This window comes from Manihot esculenta, chromosome 3, assembly GCF_001659605.2.
Source record: "Manihot esculenta cultivar AM560-2 chromosome 3, M.esculenta_v8, whole genome shotgun sequence".
NCBI classification, from domain to species: domain Eukaryota; kingdom Viridiplantae; phylum Streptophyta; class Magnoliopsida; order Malpighiales; family Euphorbiaceae; genus Manihot; species Manihot esculenta.
Genome location: NC_035163.2, coordinates 6,732,104 through 6,744,500, shown reverse-complemented (window position 1 = coordinate 6,744,500; position 12,397 = coordinate 6,732,104). Strand labels below are relative to the sequence as shown.

Below are 12,397 nucleotides of genomic sequence, written 5' to 3'. Positions count from 1 at the left end.
TAACACCCAGTCATAAAAATATCTTAGAAATTTTTATAAAAAACTAACACCCAGTCGTTGAGTCTAGAGGATACTTGCCTTGTGGCTTAGGCATAAAATGCCTTAGAAATTTTTATATGGGACCAACACCCGGTCATTGAGCCTGATAAATACTCGCCTTATAGTTTGGGCATAAAATAACTTAGAAATTTTTATATGGGACTAATACTCAGTCATTGAGGTTAGCAGATACCCGCCTTGTGGTTTGGTATAAAATGCCTTAGTAATTTTTATAGGGAACTAACACCCGGTCGTTTAGCCTGGCGGATACATGTACACCTAGTTATTAAGCCTAGCGGACCTTGTGGCTTGATTGCAAAAATATATTAATGAACAATCTTTTCCTTTTGGAGAAGGCAATCCCTCATTCCTTGTAGTCATTGAATAACATAATATGAAAGAATACCTCGTTAAGTGTTATTGATAAAATTTTCTTAGATTGTAAATAGTCCACAAATGGGGAATAATTCGGCCATCTAATTTGGCCAACTTATAAGACTCTGGGTGAATCACCTTCGAAACCCTAAATGATCCTTTCCAATTTTCGCCCAACTTACCAAACCCGATACTACTACCTATTATATTCGTTATTTTAAGAACTAAATCCCCCACATTAAAAGCACGTGACTTGACTCTACTGTTGAACATTCTAGATATTTTGTTCTTGTAAATCGCCATTCCAATTGCAGCTTTTTCTCGTAAAAATTCAGTTTAATGCAAATTAAATTGCATTTCTTTAGGACTTTCTGAAATCTCAGGGTGTTGTGTCTTGAAACTACTAACTTGGATTTCCATGTGGATGATTGCCTCGGCTCTGTACACAAGAGAGAAAGGTGTTCCCCCTGTGGCTGTTCTTGGAATTGTTTTATATGCCCAAAGTATGTGGGGGCAATTCCTCAAGCCAGTTGTCCTTGGTTTTGTCGAGTCTTTTCTTTAGCTCTTGTACGATAGTCCTGTTTGTAACCTCGGTCATTTCATTAGTTTATGGGTGATAGGCCAATTTGAACCTTAAGTTAATCTCCCATTTCCTATAGAAATCTTTAAACTTAGAACTTACTACCTTTGAGATTCCAAACCGAGTGAAGATATTCTTGCTGATGAAAGAGATCATCTATTGGTTGGTAATGGACTAAATTGTCTCAGCCTCAAACCACTTACTGAAATGATCCACTGCCACAATTACAAATTTCCTTGACCCAGTTGCTTTTGGGAATGGGCCAAGGATGTCTAGCCCATTGAAAGAAGGGCCAGGGGCTTCTAATCGCTACTTGCATCTCTCCAAGAGTCCTTGGATGCTTGCATGACATCTCTGGACAAGTACTTTTGCATCTTGCATTATCATCGGCCAGTAGTATCCTTATCTGAATGCTTTTCGGTCGATCATTCGAGCTTCTTCGTGACTTCCACAATCACTTTCATGAATGTCTTTAAGGATTTCTCTACTCTTATCTTCCGTTATGCATCATAGCATGGTTAAGTTGAGGATATCCTCTACAACCAACCATTAATTAGTGCATATTTAGAGTACTTTCTTATTATTTATTTAGCCGATAATTCATCAGCCGACAGTTCATCATCTGTCAGAGAATTATACACGAGTGTCATCCATGATTTTTCTTCCTCTATGGAGAAAGACTCTTCCTCGTTGATTGTAGGGGTGTGTAGCTCCTCAAATTGAAATGGTTGGGTCAGGTGCTGTTCATCTGTCGTTGTCATTTTGACTAAAAAATCGGCTTTTTCATTGTCACCTCTAGCCACCTAGTGAAGCTCGCAATTACCCTACCTATCCTTAATCTCGTCATTAAGGATTGAACCTTCTCTTCATATTTGATAAGATTTGGTTCTCAGATTTTAAACTACCCCTGACATTGATTAACAACCAATTGTGAGTCACTAAAAATAATTGATTTATATATGCCTATTTCTTCGATGACTTTTAGGGTTATAATCACAGCCTCGTACTCAGCTACGTTATTGGTAGTGTTGAAGACGAGTTTTGTCTCATAATGAAGCTTTATCCCAATTTGACTCTGCAAGAGGATTCCAATTCCAGAATCCCCAGCTCCACAAGCACCATCCGCCCAAACCTTCCACTCCTCAATAGGTAATTCAAGCAATTCCGAATCTCCAATGGCAGAGTCATCTCTACAATAAAATCGGTTATCGCTTGGACTTTTATTACTTTTCTTGGGATATACCTGATATTGAAGGCCGATAGCATTACCGCCTAGGTGGATAGCTACCCTGATAGTTCGATTTGGAGAGAAACTTATTCTTAAACAAGCAGAAAAAATTTCATCAATTTGGAGAAAAAGAATTTATAAATTTAGTAGTCTTGAAATTTGGATGAAAGTTTTTGTAAAACTGGTAAACTCTTTCCTTTGACTTATTTCATTTGAAGAAAAAAGACTTATAATTTGTTAGTCTTGAAATTTGGGTGGAATTAGAAGCTTATAGTTTTGAGAGAGTTTTTGTAGTTTCAAACTTGAACTTCTTCTTGCTTTCCTTCGAGGAGAAGGTCTCTCTATTTACAGAAGATTTGCGAGGAAGAGCTCCAGTTGGCTTTTTGACGAGTGTCACTATTTTATTGGTCAATTCTATTCTTTCTAATTGAGTACATGACATTTTATAATTGGACAATTTATGTTATAAATATTTAAATAGATTTATTTAGTAAAATTAATTTAATTAAAAAGTTACTAAACAAAATTTATGAATAAAAAATATGTGATATTTTATAAATAGAATTTAATTAAATTTTTTATTCTTACAAATACTCTTGACACTTATTTACTATTTTATTTATTTAATAAATGTGTTTCAAAAATTTTAGATTTTATCTGAGTGTAATATTTTTAAAAAAATAATTTGATTTATTTTTTTAAAAAATTAATCTCAATTTTTTATGATTATAAAATAATATATACATATAATTTTGATGCATATTATTTTGAAATAGAAGTATTTTTCTATTTAAAAATTTTAATCAATTTTAAATTTTGGGTAAATTGAAATTTTACCCAAATTAAGATTAAAACTAAATTATTCATTTGCACGATCTATACGGAAGTGACTGCAGTTTATTTTCAAGAACGCCGGAAGATAAGTTCATTTATTTGAGCTGATGAGCTAGCTATAATATTTAAGTGAGATTTTTTTTTTTTTTTTCCAACTCAACGGATATTTCATTTCAGCATTTACTGGTGCAGGAATACAAGAGAATCTGAAGGTTTATTTCTTACTTTTATTTAAAGTAGGTGATGGATTGTTTACTATCATTTATTACTTTTATTTAATATTTTATAAAATAATATAAAAATTTAAAAATTATCATTTTAATAATTTATTTTTTAAGTTAATATTTTTAATAATTTATTTAATTAACAAGTATAATAAATAATAACTAGAGAAAAACTTTTGATATGGATTTAGTTCACAAAATATTGTTATTATAAGTTTTATAGAATTCATTTTAAATTCTATTAAAACTCAACGAATTGGTTATAATTTCACAGAATTTAATTTTTCTAATTTTTATTTAAATTAAATATATACATAAAATATGAAATTCAATTGATAATTAAATGAAAATTAAACCAAAATACAATGTAAAATATTCTTAAAATTTATAAAAATCTATTAATTAATTCATTTCATTAAATTTTTAAGCCAACACTGTAATTTTTTAATATTAATAAAAAAGGAAATTTCTCTTTTAAAAACATCGTTATTTATATTATGTAAATAATCAAAATAATTATATTTATTTTAGATTTATTTAAACTCTTAATAGATAAAATTAATAAAATGATTAATTAATAAATTTTTAAAAATATCAATATCGTCTTAATATATTTTAAAATTTATTAATTAATTAATAAATTTTGTATACTAATTTTAACTAATGTATTTTTTTTTTCTCAATAACAGTTTCAATTCCATGTATGATCGGAAGGATTTCGAACGGTGGATGAAGTAAGCACAGTGGTAAAGGAATTTGTATTGTTGTAAAGGAAAATGGTGGGAGACCGGAGTTGCGTCGGTCACAGTCTTCTTGTCCACCCACATTAATTCCAATCTTGGACAATGTGAACCCATTCTAAGCAAAATCTCCATCTGATAACCATATTTGTACGTAATTATTAAAGGCCTATTAAATTAGATAGTTTTTTTGGAGTTTGCGCATATTAAATTAGATAGTTATATTATTTATGTAAAACGTATATGATAATTACACAAATTAAATATTAATATTTAATTTAATAATACAAGTGATTTTAAATCTAAATTTGACAGTATTTCAAAATTTGAGAGGAATTTATTTTACGAATGTATTTATATTAAAATTTATATAAAATGATTATGGTGTCGAAATGAGATATTTGGATTATCGGATTCATATACAACATCAAATACTTTTAGAAATTTAAAGAAAAAATATCAACGTTGAAACCAGATACCGATAAGCATGTGGCTGTGTAATTTCGACAATTTTGCTTCGTTGGATTTTATACTAAATTTGGATAATTTTAGTTAGATTTGTCAAGTTAATGAGATTTTATTTTAAGTTTAAGATTTTATTGGATACGATTTTGTTATGGAAAACTTTCAGAGTATATTTCAACGTGGTGTTTCTGGTTTTTCAAGAGGTAATTGTACGCCAGTAATTGTTGAAACTTTAGCTCTCCGTCACTGTTTGTTTTTTACGACAGAATTTTTACTTTTTAATGGTTGTATTCTTATGGACTGTTTGCATGTGATTCAAACTTTTCGGTCTCCACATTTAGATATTTCTGAACTGGATTTGATTTTGAATGATTATAAATTTTTGTCAGACTCTAGAACTGATATTTCTGTTAAATGGTTCGTAGTTATGCCACTCTAGTGACTCATATTTTGGTTAGACAATCTATTAGATATGATGTCTCTCTGTTTGGAATGATATTTTTTTTGTTTGATAAAATTTTATTAATACAATAAGTAATTTTGCTTTAAAAAAAATGTCAAATTTATTTTTAATTTAAAAAAAAAAAGGTCAACTCTTCCAAACTTGAACTCACAACGTAAGATTAGGAAAACCAGACTGTACATCAAGAGGGCTCCCACATTTTAAGAGGTTCAATCCTAACAATTGAATCTCTCAAAGACACATTTCCTAGATAATTGACTAAACTAGACAAGTTTGATCCCGATTGACCAAATCAAGTATGCGCAACATTCGATCAAAGAGATTGGACCTATCAATGTACCATCCATAATCTCTATACATGCGCCAACCGGTCTCAATGATCAAACCCCTATACGTGTGCCATATGGTCTCAACGACCCAACCCGAAGCACTCAAATCGGCCCCAATGTCTAAATCACCTACAAACTAAGTATTCTATATAAGCTCAACTACTTATAAGGAAAAATATTATATTCTACGTGGATTGAAAGATCACACTGGCAAAAAAATTCTTAATTAATTTAAAAATAATCGAATTGGTAAAAGAATTCTTAATTAATTTAAAAATAATCAAATTGAATTAAAATAATCAATAAAATTGAATTAACTTAAAATTTAGTTTGATTTTATATTTATTTTAATTTTTTTAAATTTATATTTATTTTAATTTAATTTTAAAAATAAACCAATTACTCCAATTTCATCGACTTTTTATCAGAAAAAATTTCACAAAATCAAAACTGGTTAATTAATAATGTTATATCTTTTTGATAATATAGATTAGATTAATTTAATTAAACTTTAAACTTTAAAACAATAACAATAAAGTATAAAAAGTAAAAAATCATTTTAATTCAATCAATTGAACTGAATTAAATTAAATTGACTCGATTTAGATCAATTTCTCCTTTAATTCGATTTAATTTTTATAAATATTTAAATTTTAATTTTTGATTTATTTGGTTTAGTTTAATTTTAAATTAAACCGATTAAATACTCACTCTTAGTTCTAGTCCAACTCTATTAAAAAAAATCTATGGTTCAAATGGATTTCATGAGAAATTCTAATTCAAAAAGGATGTGGACAGCTAAATCTATTTAAGGGCATCTCTACGTATGTCTATCTATTTATGACCTACGTTATTTTGAGGTCTTTTTTAAAATCATTATTGATTTAAGTATCAAAGAGATTGTTCACGACTAATCACCCGATATTCTCTTATTTTATAAATTCATACATAATTGATAAATAACATCTTGTATTATCATTGTTTATCCTATAATCATTTAAAAGAAAATTTATTATGAAAATTATTGAAATTATTAAAATTCATAATTAACATTTTAATATTATCAAAATTATTAATTTTCATAATTTCCTTGAATTTACGTATTAAACTGTTATTATATTAAAAATTAAGTCAAAATTTAGCAAAGATGCTCCTCAAGATAATTTGGCAAACAGAGATATGATTATACCTAAGATAATTTGGCAAAAAAGCTCATCAAGTGTCTGTCTAAACTCCTGCTTAAGATAATTTGGCAAAAATATTTCTCCTTCCTTCTCATCTCTCAAGCATAAATTATTAAAGTCTCCCAAACAAAACCACGAAAGAGAGTTTCTACAAGATAAAACTCGAATAAAGTTCCAAGACTGACGTCGTCGTTGCGATTCTGGGAACTCATAATAACTTATAAATCTCTATTGAACATTACTTTCCGAAACAACCGAATCAGTAAAATTTGAAGAAAAGTGAACCACAGAAACAAACACATGACTCTTCCACATTAACGAAAGGCCTCCTCCCAATCATTATCTATTGACTGAGAAGCAACCATCAAAATGTAAAAATTACGAAAAAATTTCATACAAGAACTAAGAACTTTTGTTTCCATAAAAAATAAAATGTCCGGCTTATAACTAGTAACCAAATCCTTCAATGCATTAATTGTCCGAGAATTGCCGAGTCCTCGGCAGTTCTAACACAGGACGATCATTGCTTTCGGCTATCCCGACCTTTGACGGAATGAGCCGCTTCAATGTTGCCTGTCAAATTAACATTCGTAGGGGTATTGTTAAAGGCATCCTGTTGAGAGGAAAGAAAACCTGTAACAACGTTATGTTTAGTGTTTCTTGGCCTTTTTTTAGCAGCATCATTTATTGAGGCTGCAATCTCCTCATCAAGCTTGTTAGAACTGTCTTGGCCCATATAATTCTTGTCCATGTCCATAATATAGTCCTCAGTCTCCTTATTTACAATGGGTTGACTTTTGCCAAATAAGAAGAATTACCTATTATGTGCTGCCAAATTAGTGTTTTCAAAATTGCTAGTTGATGTCAATCTTACCACAAATCCCAGCGGAGCAGAATTGCCGGAATCACGCAGCCACAGCTTGTCAGTCTCTGGTTCCCACGAACAGGTGCTCTGAGGAAATCACTCCAACCAAACTTGGTATCTTCTTTCTTCAACCTCAGCCGCAAGTCACATAAAACCTACACATGACCCAGTTTCCCACATAGATAGCAAAAAATAGTCAGCTTTCCGTATTAAAACTTCACAGTAAATACAGTACCAACATCTCCAACAAACTTCTTCCGCTGTTTCAAAGGTTGTCGAATGTCCAAATAAACTTTAACTCTCACAGGGCCCGGCGACATAACTGAAACATTTTTCATATCATACTCTTTATAGTGGCCAACAATATCTCCGACCAATTTAGCCAACGTCTCGTTATAATAACCAGAAGAGAGGTCTTTAATCAGAACCCAAAAATTAGAATGAGTTAAAGAGATATGGAGAGGATTTTCATCACCTTGTATCTCCTTCCAAACAAACAGGAATCGATGTACAACCAAGGACCCCATTCCCTATATTTTCAAAATCAACATTATTAAAAAACCAAAACAGATATCTTTTTGTCTCTAATTCCATAATAGATACCCTCTCTAAAGGATGTCATAAATCTGTCAAACAGGTCTGTATATTCTGAAAATTGATTGGATTGTATGTGAGAAATATCCCCCATACAGAAATCATAAGTGACTATCAGAATATCTCTAGAGCTATTAATAGGGACAACAACATCTTTTTCTTCATCGATAGTCAATTGACGCAGATCGTCTTTTATGGAGAAGGGGAAAGAATAAGTTAAATTTAAGGAAGAGAAAAGAACGAGAATATCGAGTCACAACGACCACTTAGAGAAACTTGCGTCAATAATAAATATTAATTATCTTAAAATTTAGATGTTAAAATAATCCTTTAACCAATTTGAATTTAAATAAAAAATTAATATAATTAAATCAATCAAATTTTAAATTTTAAATAAAAATAAAATAAAATAAAATTATAATTTTCCAAGGGCAAAAATGAAAATCTTATTATTCCTCCCATCTTCAAACATTTATATATAGTATAGATTTAAATTGATAATAATTCTTTAATTTTTTACACAATTTATTTTGTTTAAAATTTGTAATTAAATTTTTTATTTTAATTTACATATTAATTTAATTTAGCGTTATTTGGCATATGTTGTTTGGTATATTTTATTATATTTTTAATTTTATTTTAATAATTAAACATACATAATTTGAAATTTTCTTCTGAACAAACTATTCATAAAAGACTACTTCAATAACTCAATAAAAATAATTTATGGTGTTTAAATTAAACCAACAATAACTTAGTAAATTAATTTCAAAAAATTAAATTTGGCTGTTATGAATTAAATTAAAGAGTAATAATTACATTAATTTTTTAAATATTATAAGTGAAAGTTTGCACTCACATGTTTAATCTGATGGTAAATGTATTTGAGTAAATGAGTAAAAGTTTCAGATTCTACTCTTTTAATTCTCGATTTCCATTTAAATAAAAAAATTTAACGCTGACAAATAATTATTTTTCAACATCCATTTGATAAATAATGAATTAAGAAATTAAAAGAAAACTTTTAGAAACTATTTATTTTGTAATTTTTTTTTTTGCAGATTGATGAATAAAACAACTGAAATTCAACTAAGATCACATACCGCATCATATACAAATTTCTGATGAAAAAAGAAAAAGAAAAAGAAAAACAAATCCATAACTGCATGAATGTAAGAAATGCATATTGGAAAGGCTTTCAAACGGTGGATGAAGTCAGCTCAGTGGTAAAGGAATTTTTATTGTTGAAAAGGAGAAGTGGTGGGAGACCACTCTAAGTATGTTGCGTCCGCGGCACAGTCTTCTTATCTATCCACATTAATTCCAAAGTTTAACAATGTGAACACATTAGCGAAAGCTAAATCCAAAAAAAATATTTGTACATAATTATTAAATTAGATATTTATACTAGAATTTATAAACGGTAAGAAATTTAAACTTTAATATGAAGCCCTTAATATTTGAGAAGAAGTGTGCGGATACATACAGATTAATCAAACTAATGTACTCTGATAAAAATTTAAATTTAAAGTATGAAATATTTTTAAAATTTACGATAGAAATCCACTATAAGTAATATTTTATATTAAAAAATTTAATTTAATAATTATTAACTTGAGTTTTATATAAAATTAAAATTAAAATTATATTATATTTATTCAGATATACTTACCAATTTTATTTAGATGTATTAGATGCGATTTTTCATATTTATTCAAATATTAAAATAATAAAAATCATTGATCTCATAGTTGTATCCGCGTGCTACACATTAAAAAAATCTACAACTTAGCGTAAAAATTTAGGGAACACTCTTTATTTTCCTTCTAAGCATTGATTACGTCCTTACAATATTCATTAAAAAGGAAGCTAAAGTTGCCTGCCATTTTGCAACTTTCTGAATCGAAAACTTGTCGGCCATTGCAAGGATTCAGAATTTCCAGGGCCCTTATCGATGGTCTACTCATGGTATATTCTTGGTGCCGTGCACCTTCTTCTCCTTTGGGGTCTAAACCCAATTACTGTCCTTGCCATGCCACCTCCACCACCTGTTCGATGCAACGATTCTGGCTGCACCCTTTACAACTCCTACGGCGTCTGGAATGATCGGAAGCCTTGTAACGTTGCTAATGTCTCTTACCCATCATCTGAAGAAGAACTACGCTTGGCTGTTGCATATGCTAATAGAAATAAACTCAAGGTTAAAGTGGTTAGCAGATTTTCACACACAATTCCCAAGTTTGCTTGTCCTGGTTCAGGGAATGAGAGATCGATGTTAATAAGCACACTGAATTATAAGTCTGGCATTGAAATTGACATGGCTAATTTAGCTGTCACATCTGATGCTGGAGTGGGTCTGCGTGAGCTGATTGATAAAGTTGAAGAAGCTGGATTGAGCTTGGTGGCAGCTCCATATTGGGAGGGTGTGAGTGTGGGTGGACTTATTAGCACTGGAGCACATGGAAGCTCATGGTGGGGTAAAGGTGGAGCTGTTCATGATCATGTCATTGGCCTTAGTCTTATTGTCCCTGCAAAGGAGTCTGAAGGGTATGCAAAAATTATCAGAATTGGAGCCCAAGATCCTCTGCTTAAGGCAGCCAAAGTATCTCTAGGAATGCTAGGCGTCATCTCCAAGGTCAGTTCTAAATGCATCATTTTGTAGCTTCATAACTTGTGAATTTTACTGAATTATAACCTGAAAATCAATAACAGGTGAAGTTGTCCCTGGAGCCTGCATTCAAAAGAAGCATCACATACAATTTCACAGATGATGCTCATATAGAGGATATGATCATAGATCATGGGAAGAAATATGAATTTGGTGATATTACTTGGTACCCGTCAAGGAAAACAGCTGTTTATAGATACGATTTCAGAGTTCCTGTGAATCTCTCTGGTGATGGAGCATTTGATTTTCTTGGATTTCAATCCAACTCAATTCTGGTATCAAAGTCAACTAGAGCAGCAGGTACTGTTTATGACTCCCTCATCATCTTCTCTTTCTTCTGCTGTCAACTTCTGACTCATAAAGAATGTAAAACTATGCAGAGAAATCATTGGAGAAAGCAAGGGATGTGAGTGGGAAGTGCTTATTGGCAATTTCTTTTGTGGGATTTAAGAAGTTGGTAGCCAATGGATTGAAGAATAGCCTAATCTTTACTGGCTATCCAGTAGTGGGTCACCAGGGAAAAATGCAGACATCAGGTTCTTGTTTATATTCCCCAGAGGCAAGAATCGATACTTCTTGTGCTTGGGATCCAAGAATTAATGGGCTCTTCTTTTATGAAACAACAGCAATATTTCCTGCTTCAAAGTTTGTAGATTTCATCAAAGATGTGAAAAAACTAAGAGACCTTAAACCAGAAAATTTTTGTGGGGTTGATATCTACAATGGGTTCCTGATAAGATTCATCAAGGCATCTCAGGCATATCTTGGACAATCCGAGGATTCAGTGGTTCTTGATTTTAACTATTATCGTGCCGATGATCCTTCAACTCCAAGATTAAACCAAGACATCTGGGAAGAAGTAGAACAAATGGCATTCTTCAAATATGGGGCTAAACCACATTGGGCTAAGAATAGGAACCTAGCATTCTTGGATGTGCAGAGCAAGAATCCTAATCTTAGCAAGTTTCTTGCAGCAAAGAAGCTATTAGATCCTGAAAACATGTTTTCTAGTGAATGGTCAGATGAGATATTAATGTCAGGGAAAGAAGCTGTGAAAGGAGATGGTTGTGCATTGGAGGGGCAATGTATATGCTCAGAAGACAAGCACTGTAGCCCAGAAAATGGGTATTTTTGCAGAACAGGGCTTGTGTATAAAGAAGCTAGAGTCTGCAGGTATTCATTGTCCTCAACCACATGAAAAAATTCTCAAAAGAGTCATCAATTAAATTCCTCAACCACACTTGATCTGGGCAGCAGCTCAATGATTGAGTGTTTATCTGATAAATCATGAGGTTCAGAATTTCAAATTCATTATCCCATTCGTTTTCTTTTATTTGTTTATTATTGTGATAGCGTAAAAGAAGTCAAACACGGGAATTCTAAAATTCACATCTATGATAGATTAAGAGCGTGGGGTTTAACCGTAGATAATTCTAATATAACACCCATCAGTTGCATTTAGAATCTGCTTTATAGTTAAAATTTTTTCCAGCTGTTTTAAGTTTTTCTTTTATTTAATCCATATTACTCTTTTAAAATTTACTAATTATAATTTTTAAATTAAATATTTTCACATCAATCAATTATTTAAAATCACAAAACATAATAAATAAATTAAAAATATAATAAAAAATAATTAAATTATTTATAATTTTTATTTTTTAATGGGTCCTACATTTATAGTCATAATCCATTACTATTTCTAGTGTATTTGTAAAAAAGAATGCATTTCTTTATTTATCATAAGAGAGGAAATTTTATTTTTATATTATAAAAAAATTTATTTTTATTTTTAATTTTTAAAAATAT

The 12,397-nt window shown here is 30.5% G+C and overlaps 1 protein-coding gene across 1 annotated transcript; it reads left to right on the top strand.

Moving 5' to 3' along the window:
* Nucleotides 1-9,716: 9,716 nt before the first annotated feature.
* LOC110610798 (L-gulonolactone oxidase 3) lies at nucleotides 9,717-11,921 on the top strand. Its single transcript, XM_021750875.2, has 3 exons — nucleotides 9,717-10,555; nucleotides 10,633-10,888; nucleotides 10,969-11,921. The coding sequence occupies exons 1-3, from the start codon at nucleotides 9,875-9,877 to the stop codon at nucleotides 11,784-11,786; spliced, it is 1,755 nt and encodes a 584-aa protein (XP_021606567.1). The 5' UTR covers nucleotides 9,717-9,874; the 3' UTR covers nucleotides 11,787-11,921.
* The last annotated feature ends 476 nt before the right edge of the window (nucleotides 11,922-12,397 follow it).

Coding starts and splice junctions, on each gene's coding strand:
- LOC110610798 (XM_021750875.2), top strand. CDS start 9,875: ATGGTCTACTCATGGTATATTCTTGGTGCCGTGCACCTTCTTCTCCTT. Junction 10,556..10,632: donor TGCTAGGCGTCATCTCCAAG/GTCAGTTCTAAA, acceptor AATCAATAACAG/GTGAAGTTGTCCCTGGAGCC. Junction 10,889..10,968: donor AAAGTCAACTAGAGCAGCAG/GTACTGTTTATG, acceptor AAAACTATGCAG/AGAAATCATTGGAGAAAGCA.